Source organism: Sipha flava, unplaced genomic scaffold, assembly GCF_003268045.1.
Source record: "Sipha flava isolate LNK unplaced genomic scaffold, YSA_version1 32_pilon_pilon, whole genome shotgun sequence".
NCBI classification, from domain to species: domain Eukaryota; kingdom Metazoa; phylum Arthropoda; class Insecta; order Hemiptera; family Aphididae; genus Sipha; species Sipha flava.
In genome coordinates, this window is record NW_020273018.1 from 1,994,988 (window position 1) to 2,017,865 (window position 22,878).

Sequence of the window (22,878 nt, forward strand, 5' to 3'; positions counted from 1 at the left end):
ATTTCTTTTAACAGTATTCCTAAACCAAAATAAATTCAGTGTCTAGTTGTAACGAATAAAAATGTATGTATAAAATATGTGAAAACATATGTTTTTAGCTCATAGAATCAAAATCAAATTATTTGTGTGAATACACATATTTTACTATACCACAATATCGTATTCTGTGATGGCCATATATTTTTCATCGAGTCGATTCGACACATGAATTAAAATATACTTCATTATTTGTGTATAATTTTAATATTATTCGTGAAGTATAATATATATATATATATATATATATATGCTTTGTACGTACGTGTGTAAAATTGATCAATTGAATAGTACCATTAGGATTACGAACGAATAAAATAGATAATATACGCCACCGGTGCATTAGATACATGTGTATACAAGAATGTCTATTGCAGGCGGACCTCCACGAAGAACCCAATTGAAGTGTTAATCATACATTCAGAGAGAGAGAGAGAGAGAGAGAGAGAAAGAGAGGGTCAAAGTATAACGTGTTTTAATAGTAATAAAATTATGTGTCTATTTTATATTATTTTTTTATACGAGCACTATGATCAGACTTCTACGGATAGATATTAATATGCGACCGTAAAACTATCTAATGTTATACAGACGAACATGCATAATAAGACATACACACACGGATACGTGTACATACATTTAATAAGCATTATTGTAAAATATACATATAACATATTAAACGAGTTTAATGCTGTAACGACTACTTATATTCTATTGTATTGTGGTTTTATTTTTTTATATTTTTTTAAATTTTTTTACTGATTTTTAATCCAATCCAAGCTTCTAATAAAACTGTCAATATAAAACATAGAAACTTGGTACGTATACAATAAAAGTCAATCAACAGAAATATAATTATATTGGTAGTTTGGCCGTCAGTCGATATCATCTTATTATTTATTATTATAAACAGACATCGCGTACATATCATACTCACCATATCTTACATGTTTAGGTACAAGTATGATTTGATGACAAATTAAATAAAGCTTCTAAACTCTCATCGGTAGTAATTTTTATTTTATTTCACATATTAAATATTCAAACGTTGATCTTTTGTGAAGTAATAGAAGTAATAACTGAACTAACAGATAAAAGCATTGAAAACTCTTCGCAATGATATTACGTATGTACCATAAATAATTGAAAATACATCGAAATTTTTGTGTGTGACTTATACAGTATGAATTAAGTTTTAAAATTATCATATGATCCGTATAATTATTTTGTGTATTATTTCTATAAAAAATCAATACTGCTTAATTGAATATAAGTGTATATCTATTTTTAAGTATAATATCGGTACCACACGGTTATGGGTCGAAATCGATTACAACGCCTTTGTGAAACATCGTTAAAAATTAAACATGACGGTAAATAGTCGTACTCGCAGTGGCGTATTTACGGGAAGTGATCTGGGTAATATATCACTCCCCAGAACCTTTTTTTTATTCATTTCACTTTTCTTATTTTTCTTTTAAATGCTTGAGCCTTAAGTCCGTAATGGATTCTTAGTATTTCTTAGTATTCCATCAGTCCGTTATCAATAGAAGTTAATAATAGACATAGACATTTGTAGACAATATAGTTATTATTATTTTCAAGAAAATCGTGAACATTAGATAATTATGATGAATTATTATTATTATTATAGTTTAATATCCTAATGTTCATGGTTAGTTTATATATCTATTAATCAATTATATTTGTGATTATTTAATTTATACTATATTAGCGATAGTGCGTAAAATATGTGTTCAGTGTTAACATTTGCTCTTAGTCCTTTCGTATAATCGTGTCTCGTTTAAAATTAACCGATCGGTGAACAGAATTTTGACATTATTTTGTGATCTAACTTATACTTATTATGAAAATAAATGTATAATATTATTAATGTTAGTATAGTTTTAAATATAATCATTTTATATAAAAGTGCACTTTACGGAAACTGGAAAATATGATAACAAGATCCTCCTAGAAGATATGTGTCCCCTTGGCTCCAAATGTACAAAATAGTTATTGTTATATCACCTCCTAGAAAAAAATTCTAGATACGCCACTGCGTACTCGTAAATGTTTAAAAGTAATAATGATGAAATGATTAAGCTAATTGATCATCAAATTTAAATAATGAAAACTGTATTGAATACATTTGCAAAAACAATTACCATCGTACCTATATACCCATGTATATACGTAATATATATTACGTTGAAAAACGTCGATTTTATAACAACACGGTAGTAGCTACAGCCTATTTAAACGAAGTAAATTAAAGACGATCGTTTTTGACCGAACAAAAGCTGTTGGGCGTTTATACAAAAAAATAATAATTAAGACACTTTTGAATGGTTCCAAACGGTTATTGGAATGAACACTTTAAGTAATTTTTAAACATTATTCTTACGAACTTCAATTGTACGTCAAACGTAAAAGCATCCTATGACGTCCTATGCCTTGCAGACGCCTTTGTCTTGTCACACTTTGTTGTGGTGATTCTCGGCGGATTTGCAGTCTTGTAAGTCGAGACGAATCTGATTTTAACATTTTTATATCCTATTTGCATATTATATATGCAAATATATGTAGACCCCGTCTACTATACTTGTATATTACGAGTATTCATCGCAATGGGTCGAAATCCCTGCCCACTATACGGTATCCTGACGAAAGATCTCGGGACAATCCTGCTCGAGTGCGGCGCGTTCGTTCTGTATATATCCCATCATCGTGGTATATAGAACACCACGCGGCACGGTCGCGGTTTAAAAGCTAATCGCTGTACGGACATATTGTGTTTGTTCATAAGGAATGAGGTGCTCCGCACTCTGCACGCACGTTGTATAATAATAATAATAATATAAAAAAGAAAAACGATTTTTCGATAACGTATTTGGGAACGCGCTCGTATTTATACGAGTATATATGTATGAGACCAAATAGTGGAGTAAAAAAAGAACGTGTGAAGATCGCGTCCGAGCAAAGCGTGTATAATTAAAACTATATACACGCGTTGCATTATAATATATGAGAAAAAAAATTAATTAAACACGCATTGTGTGTCCACGTCGTTAATAATAACAATAATAATAATAGTGATGATGATAATAATAATAATAATAATAATAATAATAATAATAATGTTGTGCTTGGACAACAGAAACGATTGTCGTATACTCGTATAATACGTACGGTGTATATACATAGATACGTCGTGGGTACAATGTTATACAGCGTGCGTGCGTGCGCGTATCGCGTTGGAATGAATGAAACGGAACGTCTTGCACGCGACTTCATTGAAGACTTGCGGACGGATTTATATGTTGTATTTTATACATACTTGTACACGTATACATGTGCGCGTAAAGAAACGAACGGAAACGGTCAAGTCTCCATTGTCGTCACGCCTATACATGCGCGTAAGAATCATCCGGATGGGCGGCGGCGGCGGAGGAGAGATGATTGACGTCCGTGTGTGTACGTCCATGACTGTTTCTGATGCTGCGCGAGTTGCTGTACGTACAGATGCGCTCCGATTATAAAATACGCGTTACCGTGTGCAACGTGCGCGCGTATATTCCGCTGTCCGCTGTGCCCGTCTTAACGCAACAATAATGATATTCACGTGCCTGCACGATACACTGTTACGGTTGGAACAACAATAAAGGCCGACGCGATGCGCCACGAGGCGATATTTGCGATATTTTAAAAATTTCGATAAAAATTTCATCCGGCTAGGGTTTACAAAGAGAAATACAGAGTTCGGTGGTGACGAGCGATATCGTCGGATGACAAATAATAACATTTTTCCTTTAGCTTAAGCGCATGAAATTAACCGATTGCACCGTCAACATTTAATAAATGCCTGTTTGTAGTCATACGAGTAACAAAAAAAAAAAGCTGTTTGACAATCATCTTTATCGACCCAGGATAGGCTAAGGAACCCATGTAGGATTCTATGTTTGTGACTAGACGTGTAGTAAAGAACTGAATTCGAGTTTCATGCCGAATTTTTTTTCTTTTTAATTTGTCTTTCAAAATTAATTACAGTTTTCTGTAAACTTTTACGATTGAGTACAATTTTATTATAGGCTTTGTACCATAAAAATTCGTTAAGGATAATATCATTAACCGTGAAATATTAAAAGTACACGGTATACACCTATTTAAACTGTACGTATGCTATCCAAAGGATCAGTTCAATAAAACAATAACTATAAATAACATAATTAATTACACATCTATGACAAATAGTGCAAAAATACAGAATAAAATAACATAAACACTCACGTTGTAACACGTTATCTACCTATATCTATTATAAATCGTGAATTATATTCTGTACAGGTAAACTACAAGGGCTGCAGTTTGTGGTATCATATTCTCACATTGAACAACAACTTTTATGTATACAATATTACATGTCGATTGTTTCTTTTTATCACTATCCCCGGTTCGAGAACGTCTTTTATTTTTATTGCGAACTTTAAAAGGCATAAAATCCTACATTTATCCACAAAGCCAACGTTTATGCCGTCATGCGGACTATAAAATATATTACGTAAATACAATATAATATACTCTTGATTTTAAAACGGTCGTACATATTACGCATACGTGTATACGTAATAATAATAATATAATTTTATATGTTCTGTGAAAATTATTTGTTCGGATCGGTGCTTTCCGTAGGAACATCTTATCGTCAATTTTCATTCTATAACACCGGGACGATTCAGTTGACGTAGGATTCTTCATATTATACTCGTGGATATATGTGTGAAAAATACATATCGTGCGCATGAGATGAAATTTAAATCTTGCCTATGATATCATGTGGTTTAATCTAACTGTCTGTCATTGAAAACCGATTCGAAATCAAATAAAATCTGAACGTGACTTTTATACGATTTTTTTTTTTTTTTTTAAGAAAACATAAATGTATTTATTATAATGAACGTTACCGTTTTTTAGTTTTATTGGTTTGTTATAAATATACTTATATTAAAATGTATAGATAAAGCGGATATAAAATTTCATAACTTTATAATTTAAATACAAACACAAGAAATCCTTTTATTAGGCGTTCGATGTCGCAAGATCTCGATTATATTTATTATAGCTTTCAAATGTACATATAACTTGATGTACGTAACACAAAAAATTACTTACATTCGAAACTTGCAGCAGTAGGAATGTCGTCGATTTGTTATGCCGATTCGAATTACGATCTTATTATCACCATACGGCGACGATGGTGATGATGATTGATGATAATATAGGCCAACTGATGCGCGTTCAAATAATAATAATATAATATTAAAATTAATATATGCACGCACTCCGCGAGTAAACTACTCGTATTTACAACGGCGGCAGTGGAAATATACTTATAAATACGAACATATAGCGTATGGTAGGATACGTGCGCGTCAGTTTTTTGTTTTTTCATGTTGTTTTTTCCTTCGTTCCTCTCGTTATTCACATGAACCGACTTAATTATAAAGTCCCAAGCGCTACTGTGTAAGTAAACACAACAATAATAATAAACAGCATAAATCGGAAGAATGTCCTGCAGTGCAGCGCATCAGTTTTTATGTATTACGTGCGTGCGTGTATACATTGCACACACTCGTTTCCTCTGCGTAACAGTTAAGAAGAAGAACATTTGACGACGTTGACAATGTGAAATATAACAAGAAAAGGAAAAGAAAAACCTCTTCGAGCTACTTTTCGGGCGCACGCGCACGTCAATGATAACATAGGGGTAGTAAACTTGCGCACTTTTTTTTTCGTGTGCAATGTACATAATCATATTTTACGTTTTGCGAACGTAATATTATTATGTACGAATAAAATAATATTGATATAAATACATATGTAAATACATATTGTCAATATAATATCGGAGTGACTTTCTGTATGAGATCTTGGTAAATGAAACCCTCTATTATTTTCCCACATTTGTAATATCATCACTTGTAAGTCTTATTTTGGGAAACGATTAATATTTATTAAAGCAACGCATCTATAAAATAAATTGTAATATTAGCTAATGAAATACTTTTAATGATAAAGATGCACTTGTTCGAAAAATTTAAAATAACTTTTTAACTAACTGAACTTACTAAATATGAGATTATTGTCAACATCGATACGGAAAACATGTAATTGGAATATTGTAAATCAGTGTTTGGCAACCAGCGGCCCACACGTCTCTTTTATATGGGTCGCACGAAATTCCAAAACTAGGTAATGTCATTGAATATCATATCAATTTTTTGTATTTTCTGGCCCTTGAACCTGTTTTAATTTGTGAATGTGGCCCAAGGGTCTATAAAGATGGCCGACCATTGCTATAGATAATCACTACTATTTTATTTCTTATAATTGGTTCAAAATATTACACTATTTATCGACCTGGTTTAAGTCTATTTTTATTTATGCCTTAAACATGAATTGTATATTATGTTTTGGTATGCCTCATTTACATATAATTTTAACACCCCTTTATTTCCCATCCAATGTAACGCCTATGGTTGTCAACGATTTTCATTTAAATGTTTTTCGCTTTTACACAAATTATTATTTTTTCGATGCAATAAAAAATAAATGTCTTCACGCGTATTTAATGCAGGCACCCATGTGTTTGCGTGCGATTTTATTCGTCTTTAATTGGCGAACATGTTGTTAAATTCTATATTTCGTGTACTACCTATTAATATTTATTATTCTGGTTACACGACTGCTTGAACATATATGCAGCGTTATATAGACCATACAGCTAGAGAACGCTTGACAGACTCGTCTGATCGGGTTTTTCAGACGTTTTACAATTATAACATAAAAAAAAAAAAAATCGTCAGCATTAAAAATTAGCTTAATTAAAATTAACTCTGCCGCCGCCGCAATACGAACGTTTTGCGTGAGCAATAAGGTTTAAAATGCATACCACTATTTATAAAAGCGTGGTCATAATATTATGAGCCTAATAACACGTGCGTAATAACGTGTTACATTTTTGTACGCACAAAAAAAAAAAAAATACCGGACGATTAATAAACATGAGAACAAAACGTCTGGGAACTGTTTTTTTCGTTTTATGTAGATTTTTATTACATTTTCTTTTATATATTATTTACGTATATGGTATATATATATATATATATATATATGGATGTATAATATACCCATTGTATAATTATATTGTTTATAATGCGTTCGACACAGTCAACTTTTATACTCAGTCGACTGGATATGACAACAACGCGCGCGCGTCATAATTACATACTATACGAATATATTATTATAATGTACGTATGTATATGTATATTTGTTTTTCACGACGACGCGTATTTACCTACTTCCCAACCGGTCGATAAAATCAATTTGATTATTACACATCGTATACGTACAGCGTACTATTTATTCACATCCGACGACGCTCAGTTACGGTTGATAAATTAATAACCAATAAACGTTTTTGGACCGTTTAAAGGCGCTCCGAAAAAAAAACCACCTACGACCAATTAATACTGAAAATAACCACTAATATGAATGACAACGGCAATTAAAATACAAAATATAAAAGATTATACATATATATATATATTATGCTTATTACGACCGTTACCACACGAGATTAAACCTTTTAAACAAGCTGTACGTCATTATTTAAACTAATTTTAATCATGGAGTTATGTGTAAAGGAGCACTAAGGAGACCAAACTCCTCCAGAGAAAAATTATATCACATACCCTGCCACCACGCCAACCCCTCTCCTTCAGATTAAATATTGAATTATCAACGAGAAATTGAGTTTTTATCAATTTGTTTATGAAAATCGATGGTTGACATAATTTAAAACTTGCTAATACAAATCCGTATTACGAAGTATAAGAAAAAGTAATATGTATATTGTTTTAATTCTCATTGCTACTTTTGAATGATTTTTTTGGATTGCATTTGCAACAAAGCATAACCGTTATAATAACTTTGTATTATTTTATTTTGAAATAGTTAAAATTAAATAAATAAAAAAAAGTGTTGATGAGTTTTCTAAAAAAAACTTCTATAATTACGATTATAATACTTAAATATTGTATTATTTAAATTTGTATTTACATTTTTTTTAATAATTTAAAAATGTTTATTTTAATGTATACATCGGATCCGTTTTATATCTTCCAATTTACTCTGATAAATTTAACATTGAACATATTTTGTTTTTATATAAAGGTTTTTACCATTAATATATCATCACAATTATTACCAGATAGCTTTTTTAATAATTACTAACATTTATATTCAATGGCCATAATAACATATTTTTCGGAACTTTACCTCACCAATGTAATAAAAATCTAAATACCGCCCCTTATTTTAATATATTATAAATTAACATTATTTGCAATGACTATCTGGTTTTTAACAATTTATCAAAACGTTCAAGAAATATAAATATTAAAATTAATATCACATAATATTATATTAATCATTAATAATATGATAGTTCACAATACTTTTAATAATTAAAGCTTAAATATGTTTTATTTTGTAATGTTATTTGATTTTATTAAATTTTGTATCAAAAAAAAAAAAAAACATTAACCTTTGATGTATAATGCTTTCTGGAAATTAAACCTAATTAAGTTTTCAAACATTTTATCAACGTTTCTTTCATATATAATATATATAATTATGTATACATATAATAATACAATAAAGTAATCGCAATCGCATCAGAAATTTAAATATTCAATATATACGTCTAAAATCAAAGTTACAGGTATTACATATAGTTAATATAGGTGTTCGATTTACATATCCCGAAAAATAGATGAACATTTCTATGTCTTATAATTTAGTAAAATGTATTGGTCTTGTATACGCCTATTTACAGTATATATTTTGTGATAGCAATGTAAATTAATTAATATTAACAAATAACATAAAAATTGATTTACTGTAAAACATAAATATAAATATTATTATTATTTTATTATTACATGTGATATAAGTTTAATAAGTTAATATAAATCGATTTGGTTGATAAAAAAAAAAAAAAAAAGAAGTATAAGATTCTTGTACTGGCATGAATTTATTTTATTTTAGCTGTGTCCATAGAAGGAACAGGTTAGGTTATCATTTTAAGGAACGAAGCTAGAAATTGCTTTCTTTTGAAATAAAGAAATGAGGGAATGGAAAGAATTCCGTATTCGAAGTGAATGGACGATAATATCCGTTCTTTTTTTTTTCAATTAAACGAAAATGCTTTGCTAAAATGTATTATTTGTGTATTTCAATGAATTAATAGTACAGTTCTATTTATTTTCTGACGCCCACGTCAATTATCATGCGCTCAACTGCAGAATCTCATCGTAAACCTACGACACTTGATAAATCTTCGTAATTAACATATTTCCATACAACCAATTTTTACATAATCATGAATATATATATTATGCATGTTTAATTGTGTATATGTTTTTCGTTAATAAATAATTATATAAAAGGGTTGAACGTTTATTTTTGTTAGTTTTTTTACTGAAATCTTAAAAATAGTTCATGAATTATATGCGACGAACAATCTCAAATAATTACATGTTTTTAAAACATATGCAGTTAAATATTGCGTTACTTTCTCACTATTCATCTACTCATCGAAAACAAACTGTATGCCACGTACTTATATATATATTATATATAAACTTATATATATATTTAGTTAGTGAGCACTTTGCAGTTGCGTATCAACATATACCAGCGAGAGCAATTTAAACATTTCAAATAAAATGTTGTCGCATCACAGTAAATAATATAGAAATTCTCTCAAGTACAAAAATTTGGTTTTTTTTTATACATTTTTTGTCTAAGGTGAAAAAATCGAATACGATTTTCGCACATTTTTGCTTTTTTTAATATTGTACAGTAAACTGTATGTATATTTACTTTCTGTACTCAATATAGCATTATCATAATCAAATGTTTCCAAGCTCTCAAATTGTAATAACGTTTCAGTCCATTTAGAAAATCATCATCTACATACGTGTTATCACTAGAGCATGAGGATTTTCACAACACCATACATAATGTACTAAAAATTAACTCAATCAACGAAATAATGACATTACATTACGGTGCACCGTAGTTAAAATTCATGAACACTTTAAAAACCAAAATAAATGTACGATTTTGGACCTTACCAAATATCCGAAGCTTGTATTAAGCGTGATTATAAAACTATTAACAAATAGCAACAATTATTTGAAATAATTTCTCAAAAATCTTAATATTTATTATATGTACAACATTCTGTTCTTACTACGTAAAATAATAAAAAAAAATTCTAAAACACTGTTCTTAGTATGCAGCCGCCCATGTTACAAGATGGCCCACCTCGAATTATTTTTCCATAGCCGCCGAAAAACACGTCAGTAGTGCGCATTCCGTGTGCTTATAGAGTACGGATTACTTGTCCACGTGTACAAGACCATGGCCGACAAAACATTCGGGATGGAGAGGATGTTCGATTATGAATAGGTTTTTTTCGACTAGCAAACTTTCAAACTTCAATATAACAAACGTTGAAAATCATTCAATTTTATTTAAAAAAAAATAAAATCCCCGTTGAACCCTGGACGGCTGTCTGGCTACGGCCTCGCGCGTTTCCTGGTACCTAAGATACCATTACTAACTCAATAACGCAATAACCCATAGAAATGTGATTGTTGATAATCTCGGGCAACGCGCTGTACACCTAACAACAATAAATTATCATAGCAATATTTCTGGGAATTATTATTAACGCGCGTGTTGTTGCCATTGATCGCAGTCCCTCCCGTACGGTATTGTACATTATTGAACGAACGAGAAGCGATTTTCACGCGGTGGTGTGTACCAAGTGACGATCCTGATCCGACATGTCGATCGACGAACGCGTAGAGATCGTCTCTCGGACGGCGGTAGCAGGGCCGGCACCGGTGTACCGCGGCCACCAGCACTACGACGACGTGGTGCACGCCGTCCGGCGTTTCGTGTACGGGTATTATCTGCAGCTGGTCGGAGCCCCGCACGAGGCGTGGCGCTTTTTCACGGACGGCGCGCAGTATACGCACGTGGACGGCCAAGGGCCCGCGGAGGCGCGCAACCTGAGGCCCGCCGTGGGCCGCCGTGAGATCCACGAGAACATTGTGTACCAGCGGTTCGCCGAATGCGAGTTGCTCGTGCGGTCGGTGAACGTGCAGCTCACGTCGACCGGTTGCGTGGCGCTGGTCACCGGCGACATAAGCCGCCGGGACGGTCCGCCGGTCCTGTTCGTCCAGTCGTTGGTGTTGGAGGAACGCGCCGCCGTCCAGCATCACGATCCGGCCGTCCGGTACGCCGTTAGCAATGCCATTCTCAAGGTTTACACCGTTGCCCCCGGCGGTGGCGTCGATATCCCCCACTGAACTACTCGACGCCCGTCGTCCGTCATCGGTCCGTCCGCGAATCGCGATTATGTAATCGCCGTCGGTACACCCAACACCGTGTCTTGTGCCTTGCGCTGTTCCCACACGACGCGCCAATAATGTAATATAGTACTTTTCGAAATATAATTGTTCGCCGAAGGAATAATTGCATAGCCTCTTAATTATTCCGGGTGCAGATGGGACGCTGCCACCACCCAGGTCGTGTGCGGATTATAATGATGGTAATTTATATTAATCCTGTCGCACGAAGCATTTGTATAGTAGTGTCCGGTACCGTTTAAGGATTTCCGGGGCCTGGTGCGAAATATTTTTTTTATACGAAAGGGTTATACTCCACTTGTATAAATCACATAAAATTACTATCGGCACCTAGTTCCGTTAATACTACTACAGCCCATTAATATCCATTCGAATAAAATTGTCAAAATAAATAAGTGTTTATGGATTTGTTACGCTTACCACAGATTACTTATTTACTTATTTACAAGACCCGCTTTTATTATATCGATACGATGATCGGTATGACCTAGTTGGATTGGCCAATTTCCATGGTCTGCTAAATAAATTACTGGAGGTTCAAAAGTAAATTTATTTAAATTTTGAACATTTTTTGATTGATTATTAAAAGAGATTGTAAATAATATAGTTTCTACTGAATTTTCTTTTTCTAAAGATATAGACACGTTATCCTGAAGGGCGTGATCGGTTGCAGTTAACGTACTGCAACTGATTCTTAACGTACTCTCTATGGCTTTTATGGACATGAGATTCATAATTTTCTTATGATATTTATTGAAGGATCACATATCTCGTTTTATACACCAAAAATATTATAACCAAATTATTTAGCATACCCACATTTAACACAATTTTAAACTTTAAAGTATTGTTACTCAAGAGTAAAATCAAGTTTTTTTTTATTTATGCAATTTTTATAAAGTATAGCACGTAGGTTTTGATGCTTGTGCACAATTCACTCTTCTCTTAAGTCGGCTTTGATATTACTGTTCAGAAAATATGATAATAGAGTATTGGGGCCGAAATATTCGCATTAGTTTTGACTCAGTTTATGTACAACAGAATTCACATAAACAATTAATAATATCTCTCTCTTTCTCTCGGTGACGTAGCAAAGGTATGGTAATCATTGTCTACGGTAGACCCTACGCCAGGAGTGCGAATTGCAAAGGAGCGCAAGATCGTGCAAAAATCATATTTTTATCCTACAATAAAATCAAAATTTTTCCTTTATACTTTTTGAAATATGTAGATATTGTCTATTTGTACACTCTACGTGTGTATTTAATGATGAAACTATGAAAATAGCACGAGAGCATTTAAATTATTGATAAATTTTCCAGTCGGAAAGCAAGAAAAGCAAATTTTCAAAGTTTAAAATTAACACTGTAACAATAACTTATAAATATAAATTGTATACTTAAAAAAAATACTAAAATTAAAAGTTACAAAAAATATTAAACATTAAAGTGTTTTCTCAGTTTGCCATGGGCGCTAGTCAGTCTTCCTACGCCACTGAAGAGCTATGTAGGCATTTATACACTAGTCAAATCAACAGTGCATAACTCAAAATGTTCTTGAAACAATGTTTACTGCTATTTATAGCTACTGAAATCATATATTACAGAACAAACGAATAAACGTTAACAGTAAACTTCGACTATACATTCTTAACATTACAACTAGTCAGTTTCCATATGTATATATATTCAGAGCCGTGCCGTTAATATTTGACGTCCAGGGCAAAATTAAAAATATTCGTCCCCTATTTTATTTATCATTAATCATAATGCATTACATTCTTATTTAATTTAACTTTTTTTTTTTACAACATATTTTGAACATTGATTTGACAAAAAACTAAAGCTGATTGTAGTTGTAATTATTATACAAAATAGTTAGGTATTACTATGTTACGTTGACTAATTGTTATTACTTGAACATAGTCGGAAATTTATTCAGGAAAATTGTAATGGTCCAAAATAATTGTAAAACGAAATAATCTTTCTCATTTATTTTACTTATGTAAAAGTGTAAAATATTATAAAAAAAAGTTTTTGGCGCCCCTTTAAACCATGGACTCGGGGCGTATGCCCCTAGGACCCCTCCCCTCATCACAGCTCTGTATATATTTATTAGTATACCTGTATATATTAACTCGAAATATTTCTTTTAAACGATGTAATGCACGACCGTGGCAACAGCGAATTATTTCAGTGCAGAAATATATATATATATATATATATTATCATACGTGAACGACCCTGCAGCTATGGATAGTGTGTAATATGCAAAACGAAATTCAGACGCAGCATTGACATCTAAACACGAGCTATAGCTCTATACTATAGAGTCTACTGCTGCAGTAACGCTGCTGTACATAATACAACAATAATAATAATATTATTAATAACAATAATAATATGTATATATGCACTTATAATAAATATCGTCAACAACAACGGTTAGAAAATATTGATAGGCTAAAAATAAAAAAAAGTAAATAAATAAGCAAAAAAAAAAAAATTGCATGTATAATATGTCTTTGAATCTGTGCTCGGCAGATATACCGTCTTGATTGGCAATTTGCGAGCCTTTGAACCGCTGTCGTCGCTCGTCGTCGGCGTCATCATCATCATTTGTCTGGGCGGCGGTGGATGAAAAAGGCTATACATAGCAATCGGAGGGACGAAAAGTGATGGGGGGAAGGAGAAATTGTGAATATAGTGAAGAAGGGATAGATGAAGTGGAAGAGGGGTGAGGAGACGCGAATTTTCCTCCGGATAAATGCGACCTTTTTTCTTTCTTTCTTTCTCTTTCTTTCTTATTTTTATTTATATTTTTTTTTCGTTAGCGCCTTTTTGTCTACCTCGCCGCCACCGCCGATTTTACTCGTGCCCTCGTCTTTAGTCTGATAGCAAAGCTCGTAATTTATTTCCTACCCCCCCCCCCTCCACATCTTGCCATCGTACTCCCTGCCAACCCCTCTACAGCCAACGTCACCGGCCCGCAGCCGCACCATATACCGCACCTATACGCTCACCGTACATAGTATATAATATGGAAATGCGCGACGTAGTGAAATAACGAACCCGGAGCGCACCAAAGCCTGCGGAAAGACGGGGAGGAAAAAAACACCCGTCCACACACACGCACAACATTCCGTGTATGGAAAGAACAATATTATTCTTTTTTGGCCGCCGCCGCCGTCGTCGTTACCGCCTTTTCGTCTTTTTTCTTACGCGAATTCTTCCAACGCGCGCGCACGTCTCTTCGCCCTCTCACATATACCCTATACGGCACGCATACATTTACAATAAGTATATACATATAAATGTATGTGTATATGCATGTGTGCTTGCGTATATGTACTCTTTTCTCATACATTTATGCCGTCGGTGAATGTGTGTATGCGTAAAAGGTGAGAGGAAACTACCGATCGATCTCTTGTTGACGGTAACTCTTCATGCAGTTGTCCTTAGACTCGTGTCGCGCACACCCGCTCGCGGTGAACGACTAATCGGTCCGACCCGGTGTAATATTATTATAATATTCGTGAGCGTGTTTGTGAGAGACGCATATTGCACAGATGATGACGATTCTTGCACTAACCACCAGGTGCGCGATGATGAAATTTGTAAACGGATGTAAGAAAATTTCCGATGCGATATTGTACATCTCGCGATGTCCGTGTTTAGAAAAATTCTAATTTCGGTCGGAGTATATACATAATGAAATTTGATAATGCAATCGTCTAAATTATAATGAATAAGTTGTGGAATATCTATCTATCTATACTATATATAAAATTGTAAGGGTTTTTCTTCGACCGCACTAACCGAGAAAACTACTGAACCGATTTAGCTGAAATTTCTTTTGGCTGAAACCCGACACTCTGCTGAAGGTCTTAGTACCACTTTTGTCAGTAAAAAAGTTCATTAATAAAAGCGTATTGTCCAGTGCTATCTAGGTGCTTTAATGCGCATATTAACGTAGAATACTGTCATTCGGTTAAAGCGATAAAATACATATGTAAATATATTAATAAAGGATCAGATAGAGCTATTTTTTCTGTTAATCGTGAAAACGATGAGATTACAAATTATTTGAATGGTCGATACATATGTACTTCTGAAGCGTTCAGGAGAATTTTCAATTTTGAAATCCATGATAGAGATCCGACAGTTCAACACTTGGCTGTTCATCTAGAAAATGGACAGCGTGTTTTCTTTAATGCTAATAATCTTCATCAAGTTATTGTAAATCCAAGAAAAACGAAACTAACTGCATTTTTTGAACTGTTTTCACATGATGATTTTGCGAAAACACTGTTCTATCATAAAGTTCCTTCTTATTATACCTGGGATGATAGCAGAGGCTGGTTAAAGAGAAGACGGGGAAAAGATGTTCCAGGTTGGCCAGGAATAAAAATGGACACTGCCATTGGTAGAATTTACACGATTCATCCAAATCAAAGTGAGTGCTTCCATTTAAGATTGTTACTAAATTATGTACAAGGTCCTACTTCATTTGAAAGCTTGAAGGCCTTTGATGGAGTCATTCACGCGACTTTTAAAGCTATCTGTTTTGCTCTTGGACTTTAAGAAAATGACGAGCAATGGAAAAATGCTCTAGCGGAGGCAACTCTTTCAAAAAGTCCTTCAAAATTAAGAGAATTATTCGCAATAATCATAGTTTTCTGCCAACCGTCTGAACCTCAATCTTTGTGAGAACAGTTCAGAAATGATTTTTGTGAAGATATTCTTCATACAGAGCGCACTCGATTAAATGACTTGCAATTTACTTTTTCTGATGAAATATTTAATAGAGGTTTGATTGTAATAGAAGATAAAGTTGTTTGTCTGTCTGAAAAATATTTAATTGAATTTGGAATGAACTCACCTGTTCGAAATGAAAATGCATCTGATCCTTTTGAATTCTCAATTTTACATTCTTACGATAATAACCGATTACAAGAATTTGTAGAAATCAATTTACCAAAATTAGTAAATGATCAAGAATATGCTTTTAGTGTTATTACAGAAAGCGTAATGAATCATCAAGGAAGAATTTTTTTTTTAGATGCTCCGGGTGGTACAGGAAAAACATTCCTAATTAATTTGTTGTTGGCTCAAATTAGATCCTCAGGTAAAGTTGCATTAGCAGTAGCTTCATCTGGTATAGCAGCAACTCTCCTTAGTGGCGGCAGAACTGCTCATTCGACTTTCAAGTTACCGTTAAATGTATTATTTGATATAGAATACGTTTGTCCGATTCGTAAAAATGGCCCTCTTGGAAAAATTCTTCAAGAAACCTCATTCGTTGTGTGGGATGAGTGTACAATGAGTCACAGATTACATATCGAAGCAATTGATCGAACATTAAAAGATCTTAGGTTTAATAATAAGTTTATGGATGGCATAACATTTGTTTTCGCTGGTGATTTCCGCCAAACCTTACCAGTAATCCCTAAAGGTACTCGAGTTGATGTCGTTAATGCTTGCTTAAAATCTTCCCCTATATGGAACTATGTTGAAAAACTTTATTTGCGAACAAACATGAGAGTTTATTTATGCGAAGGGGACGATATTTTTCCAGCACAGTTGTTGAAAATTGGAAATGGAACTTTAGAAAATGAAAATGGTTACATTTCTGTCAATCACACGATTGGACGGGTGGTCAATAACGTGGAAGAGTTGATTTCTACAGTTTTTCCTGACATTTTTAACCTGTCCAATAAATCTTATCAGTGGTTATGTGAAAGAGCTATTATCTCTCCGAGAAATGTAACAGCAGGAGAAATTAATGATATCATCCTTCTAAAATTCGATGGATACTCACGTGAATATTTATCTATTGATACAGTTACATCAACAGATGATGCTATTCATTATCCACAAGAATTTCTCAATTCTCTTTCTCCTTCGAAATTTCCTCCTCATAAGCTAAAATTAAAAATTAGTGCTCCAATTACATTATTACGTAATCTTCAACCACCGAACTTATGTAACGGTACAAGATTACAAATAAAATCGTTGCGAAATAATATTATAAAAGTCGTAATTCTTACAGGGCCAGCAAAAGGAGAAATTGCATTTATTCCAAGAATTCCCATGATTCCCTCCGACTTGCCGTTTTCTTTCAAACGGCTTCAATTCCTGGTTAAAGTTTCTTTTGCCATTACCATAAACAAAGCGCAAGGTCAAACATTCAAGTACGTTGGCGTAGATCTTCGTACAGAGTGCTTTTCACATGGGCAATTATACGTGGCATTTTTTCGAACTGGGGACCCGAATCATCTTATGATTTTAATTTCAACAGGAAATATAACAAAAAACATCATATACTCAGAAGTCTTATAAAATTCTTATTTTAATTCTTTTTTTTTTCTTCATCAACTTCAATCAAATTCTTTATCAACCATAAATTATTTCATTTTTATCTGTATTTATTTTTATCATTTATAACGCTAGAAAAATTTCAATCCGTTTTCATTAACCGTTTTTTTACATTTACTTGCCGATCACATTAAACAATAATATTTGAATAAAATATTCTACATATCATGGTCCGAAGGCAAAATAAACAACCAATCACGGACGAAGCTGTGACGGGTCGGCTAGTTTTATAATATAATATTTACCGCTTTGTAAAAGACGGTCGTGATTTCATTGAAGTTGGATAACAAATTATACAGTGTGATGTGTTTATTACGACTTCATGAGATTGCCTGTGTTACTATACAGGAAGTCTGTTAATAAAATATAAATTGTACGTGTGTTTTTAAATTTTGTGTAAAAATATTTTGATTTTCAGCGTACGAAAAATTCGTCGATGACTAGAAATCTGGAGCTTTTGCTAAATGATCTGTGATCAATTTAGCACTTGCTGGAATCTAACGAAATGTGATTCGCCAATTCGGCTATTACGAAAATATATCATACGATTCTAATGTTGACCACAAATTTAAGATAATTTGTACAAAAGGATAGGGACTTTGGTATGGAAGTAAAACATAATCGTAGGATTAAGTACTGTTACGTTAAATGAAGAGAAGTTTCGGGCGTTTTATACGATAGGAGAATTCCAATGAGACTGAAAAGTAAATTTTACATTAGTGTAGTGAGACCAACTATACTGTATGATTTAGTATTGGGTGGCTTACAGGGTAATAGAACAGAGTATGAGTGTTGCAGAAATGAGAATGCTTAGATGGATGAGTAGAGGGACAAGAGAAGATAAAATAAGGAACAAATATGTGTGAGGTAGTATTAGTGTAGCGTCAATAGTGGACAAGATGAGAGAATATAAACTGAGGATGGTTTAAAAATGTGATGAAGTGAGACAAAACAAAAGCCGTAAGAGTGGTTATGAAAATGAATGTTTAAGGGAAAATAGGAAGACCAAAAATGAGATGGTTGGATACGGTTGAAAATGATATGAGGGCTGTTGGTGTGTACGTAGGGGATGTAGAAAATCGAGACAAGTGGAGGTTAAGGACAAGGGTGGCCGACCCCAAATATTTGAGAGAGAGGCGAAGTAGAAGAAGAAGTTTTGTATGTTGACTGTATTTTTTTCGCGGAGACATGTAATACCGTGAGTTTTTTACGAACCGATTTTGATACGACGATTTTGTATTCGCGATATAAATATGAAATCAGTGGCAGACTGAACTTACATTTTAAATAACGCATTTTTATATTTAAATATGTATGTATCCTCCACATAACAGTTTTAAATTAAAAAGTAAAAGTCAATTACCAAAGTGATACAAAAAAAAAAAAAAAAAATTAGCCCACTTTTCGAAAATAAAACCCTAGTTGCGTCTATGTATCTATGTTTGAATACTATTACTTTATTATCTCAGTATGAGACAGTACTTCAATACACTATAATAGTCTATTATTCTTATATACATTATTTACTTATAAGCGAATTATGATGTAAATAAAATGTTCGACCTAATCATTAATGTAGGAGTCTTGGCATATAATTCGGCACCACAGGTACGGGATGACATCACCTCTCCCACTGAAAAGTTGACATAAAATTGAGCCCTTTGGCCCACCATTGTGTGTATAGTATTTATTATTTATATTACCTGTACCATCTCAGACAGCATCAACTTCGACAACGTCGTCACTCCGCTGGAAACATATGTTTTAAACGTGATTATTATGCGCAACTCAAATCTCATGACATAAATCGTTTTACCAAATCAAGATGTAGTCAAGAAAAACATGCTATTATCAACATATTATGTTAATTTATGTACAATAATATGATGTGTTCTTAGACGTTAAACACGTCTTCGAATCATTCATACATGCAGCGCTCGATGGGATATAGTGCGAGAAAAAAATAACAATCCATCTTTGCACGCCAACCTCATTAATCTTTAAATTTCGTCTTCGGACCGTTGGTATATTCACGTGTAACGACTATTAATAATACTCGATATTAAGTTTAATCTGAATTATTATAATACACATCTATCAGGTAGGTACAACCCTGTGTTGTAACAAATTTAAACTTTTTTTTTAAATCAATTTCAACACGTTCGTTGTTAAATCCTATACGTATTTATATAGCGATATATACGCCCGTGCAGTCTGTAAAACGATTTTGTACATAGTATTATGTTCAGAACCATTAGTTATTCTTTGACGTAGGTACAAACATGACAAAAAATACGACGAATTAGGATACGTTTGGGTGCACGAATACAACTATCTTGTTATTTCTCGTATGTTCGCGTCTCACATATCTCCGCGCGTGTTCGACGATATCTTTTTTCCACCATACTCTATTACTCTCAAATCGTACGCAGATGAAATTATCCACTGACATTTTTAATGTAAAATATCTACACGTAAGTTCATCACATACAAAGACATTATCCCGTGTCCGTTAACTGTAATAGATACTGAATTACATTTGTTTTCGCAATTTATATCTGAATCCGTTACGTGTAGGTAAATATATAATAACGAATAAAACATTTTTTTTCAAACGTCATTCAAAACTCTGAATCGCTAAACATTTAAAATCACGCACGTGCCAAGGGGGGGAGGATTTCCCCCCCCCCCCCCCTCGGAAATTCAGAAAAATTATTAAATATGTTTTTATGAAGTAAATATTGTTTGTAGATTATATATATATATAAATGTACAACCTTAAACCCCCCCCCTCAAAATATGTTTTGTGTATGCACCTTTTTATAATATTCACATTACCAATTTCGTAATGAAAACCACACTATTACGAAAAGATATTTATTTTGATTTTTCTAAGTGGTCAAGAAATGTCACTTCGGCGTATATTTAGTATCAAAATTACCAAAAACCTAGAAAAAGTTTTAAAAATATACATACCTCATTAACTGATGCCTGCAGTACGACATTTGGAAAATGGCATAACATGATAAATCTAAATATACCTACTGAGTTTCTATGGTATGTATACCAAATATATAATTAGATATAAATTGATTTGCATTTCGCAGTGACTTTTTGACTTTAAGTCGATGTACAACAGAGTTGTGTAAATCACTCTATACTTTTTTGACCGCGACACATAGTCATGTTGGTTTATCGCACAAATGTCTATATGAAGAAAAAAAAAATGCAAAAAAAAACCTATTTTAACCTATGAGAGTTAAAAGTCTCGGCGTCGTTTCGCTACTCCGTGACTCGGTGTTTCAATTTCAATCTTATTTATCGGGTTGGTGTTTCGTTTTTAACATTCACACGCTCGGGGGGAGAACACGGTTATTTATAGCGTAGTGTGCCCGTCCGGTTCAAAGGGGCGTTTAAGGTTCACGAAAAATAAAAATACACCCCTTCCACCGTCAAATAGTGTAACGCGCGAAACTTCACGCGCGATGACAATACGCGCGTAAACGCCCCGTGGTGACATCAGAAAACAAATACAAAAACCCGATCTACTCACACACACACCACATGAGCGCGCGATAAAACTAAAATTATCAATTAATATTGAAATACGTGTACGATAACAATTGCAATTGGTTCTGGTTCGCCTGCCAACAGGTTGTTGCGAAGAGGGTCCATGTTCGTGTTTTCCACCGACCAAATCAGACAACTACTGAACATCACGTATTTCGACAGCGGCTCGACGCTAATCGACTTGGGCGCAGGCGACGGAGCCACCACTGAAAAGTACACACCACTGGTCCATCAAATCTACGCGACTGAAAAGTCTGGCCCGATGTTACGGATCTTAGCCCAAAAAGGTTTCACGTAAGTTCATCCATTAGACACTCTAGCTGTGTTGGTACTAGCGAAGGTTGATTCTTAAAAGTAAATCGATCTTTTGAATCGATTTAAATCTGAATTTAGATCGATCCGAAAAAAGATCCTTGTCAAAAGATCGACTCACTTTATATTTTGTTTTTTTTTTTTTTTTTAACAATAGAAGACACTTTTTACAGATTTTCCTGTAATCTACATAATAAGTAGATGAAAATATGTGATATGTGTAGTAACTTTTAGTGATGGGTGAATTTTGAAAGTGGATCTATTTAAACCGCAATGAAAGTTTCGGGATAAGAACAAATGGTATCAGCACTGTGAAAATATCGGAAATCAAATAAACAATTAATAATGAATCGGTTTGCATAAAATATTGTATCAACGATTACAAACGAGTAAAGAATTGGGTTAACGATTCGAATTGATTTTCACAAAAATGAATCGATCTTTTATAAGATAGGAACATGGAGACTGATTCATCGCATGAAAAAGATCGATTCAAATTGCCTGTCACTAGTGGTATACCAACGCAACAACACCATTCATTTCGCCAGGCATAGAAAAACATTAGCAGAGTTGAGTTGACATGTACTCCACTAAAATACGAATATTAAGTATCTTCTTATGATTTGTTGGTATTATCAGGAACGGACTGGGAGGTTATCGGTAACACAGTTAAGCGGCCCTAAATATACATACGATATAGCCCTAACTAATTTATTGTGGTCAATACTTGCTGATTCTGCCAACTTTTGTAAGCCATGTTCAGGAATTGATAATATAAAATATTTATCTTATATATAAATATATCTTCTTTAAAACAACTAGGATATTCATCCGTTTGTAAGAATTACCAAAAAAAGTAGCTAAACGATTTAAAAACTCAAAAAGATTTTTAGAGTCAATGTTTTTACAAGTATCTGTTATACATAAATTTAAAATGTAACTATAACACCAAATACAGTAGAAATCACCACAAAGAGCACTGCTTAGAGCGAGATATTGTTTAAAACGAGAAAAAAAGTAGGTCCCGGCATAAGCCCATATGATTGTATGTTAAAATATACGTTTACAACGAA

The 22,878-nt window shown here is 33.4% G+C and overlaps 1 protein-coding gene across 3 annotated transcripts in view; it reads left to right on the forward strand.

Annotated features, from left to right (window-relative positions):
* Positions 1 to 22,878, forward strand: part of LOC112687029 (methyltransferase-like protein 9) — a 101,848-nt gene that overhangs the window by 77,172 nt on the left and 1,798 nt on the right. For all 3 annotated transcript variants that reach the window (XM_025559550.1, XM_025559548.1, XM_025559549.1), the window contains one exon: positions 21,578 to 21,787. In XM_025559550.1, coding sequence (XP_025415335.1) covers positions 21,578 to 21,787 — 210 coding nt within the window. The remainder of the gene's footprint in view (positions 1 to 21,577; positions 21,788 to 22,878) is intronic.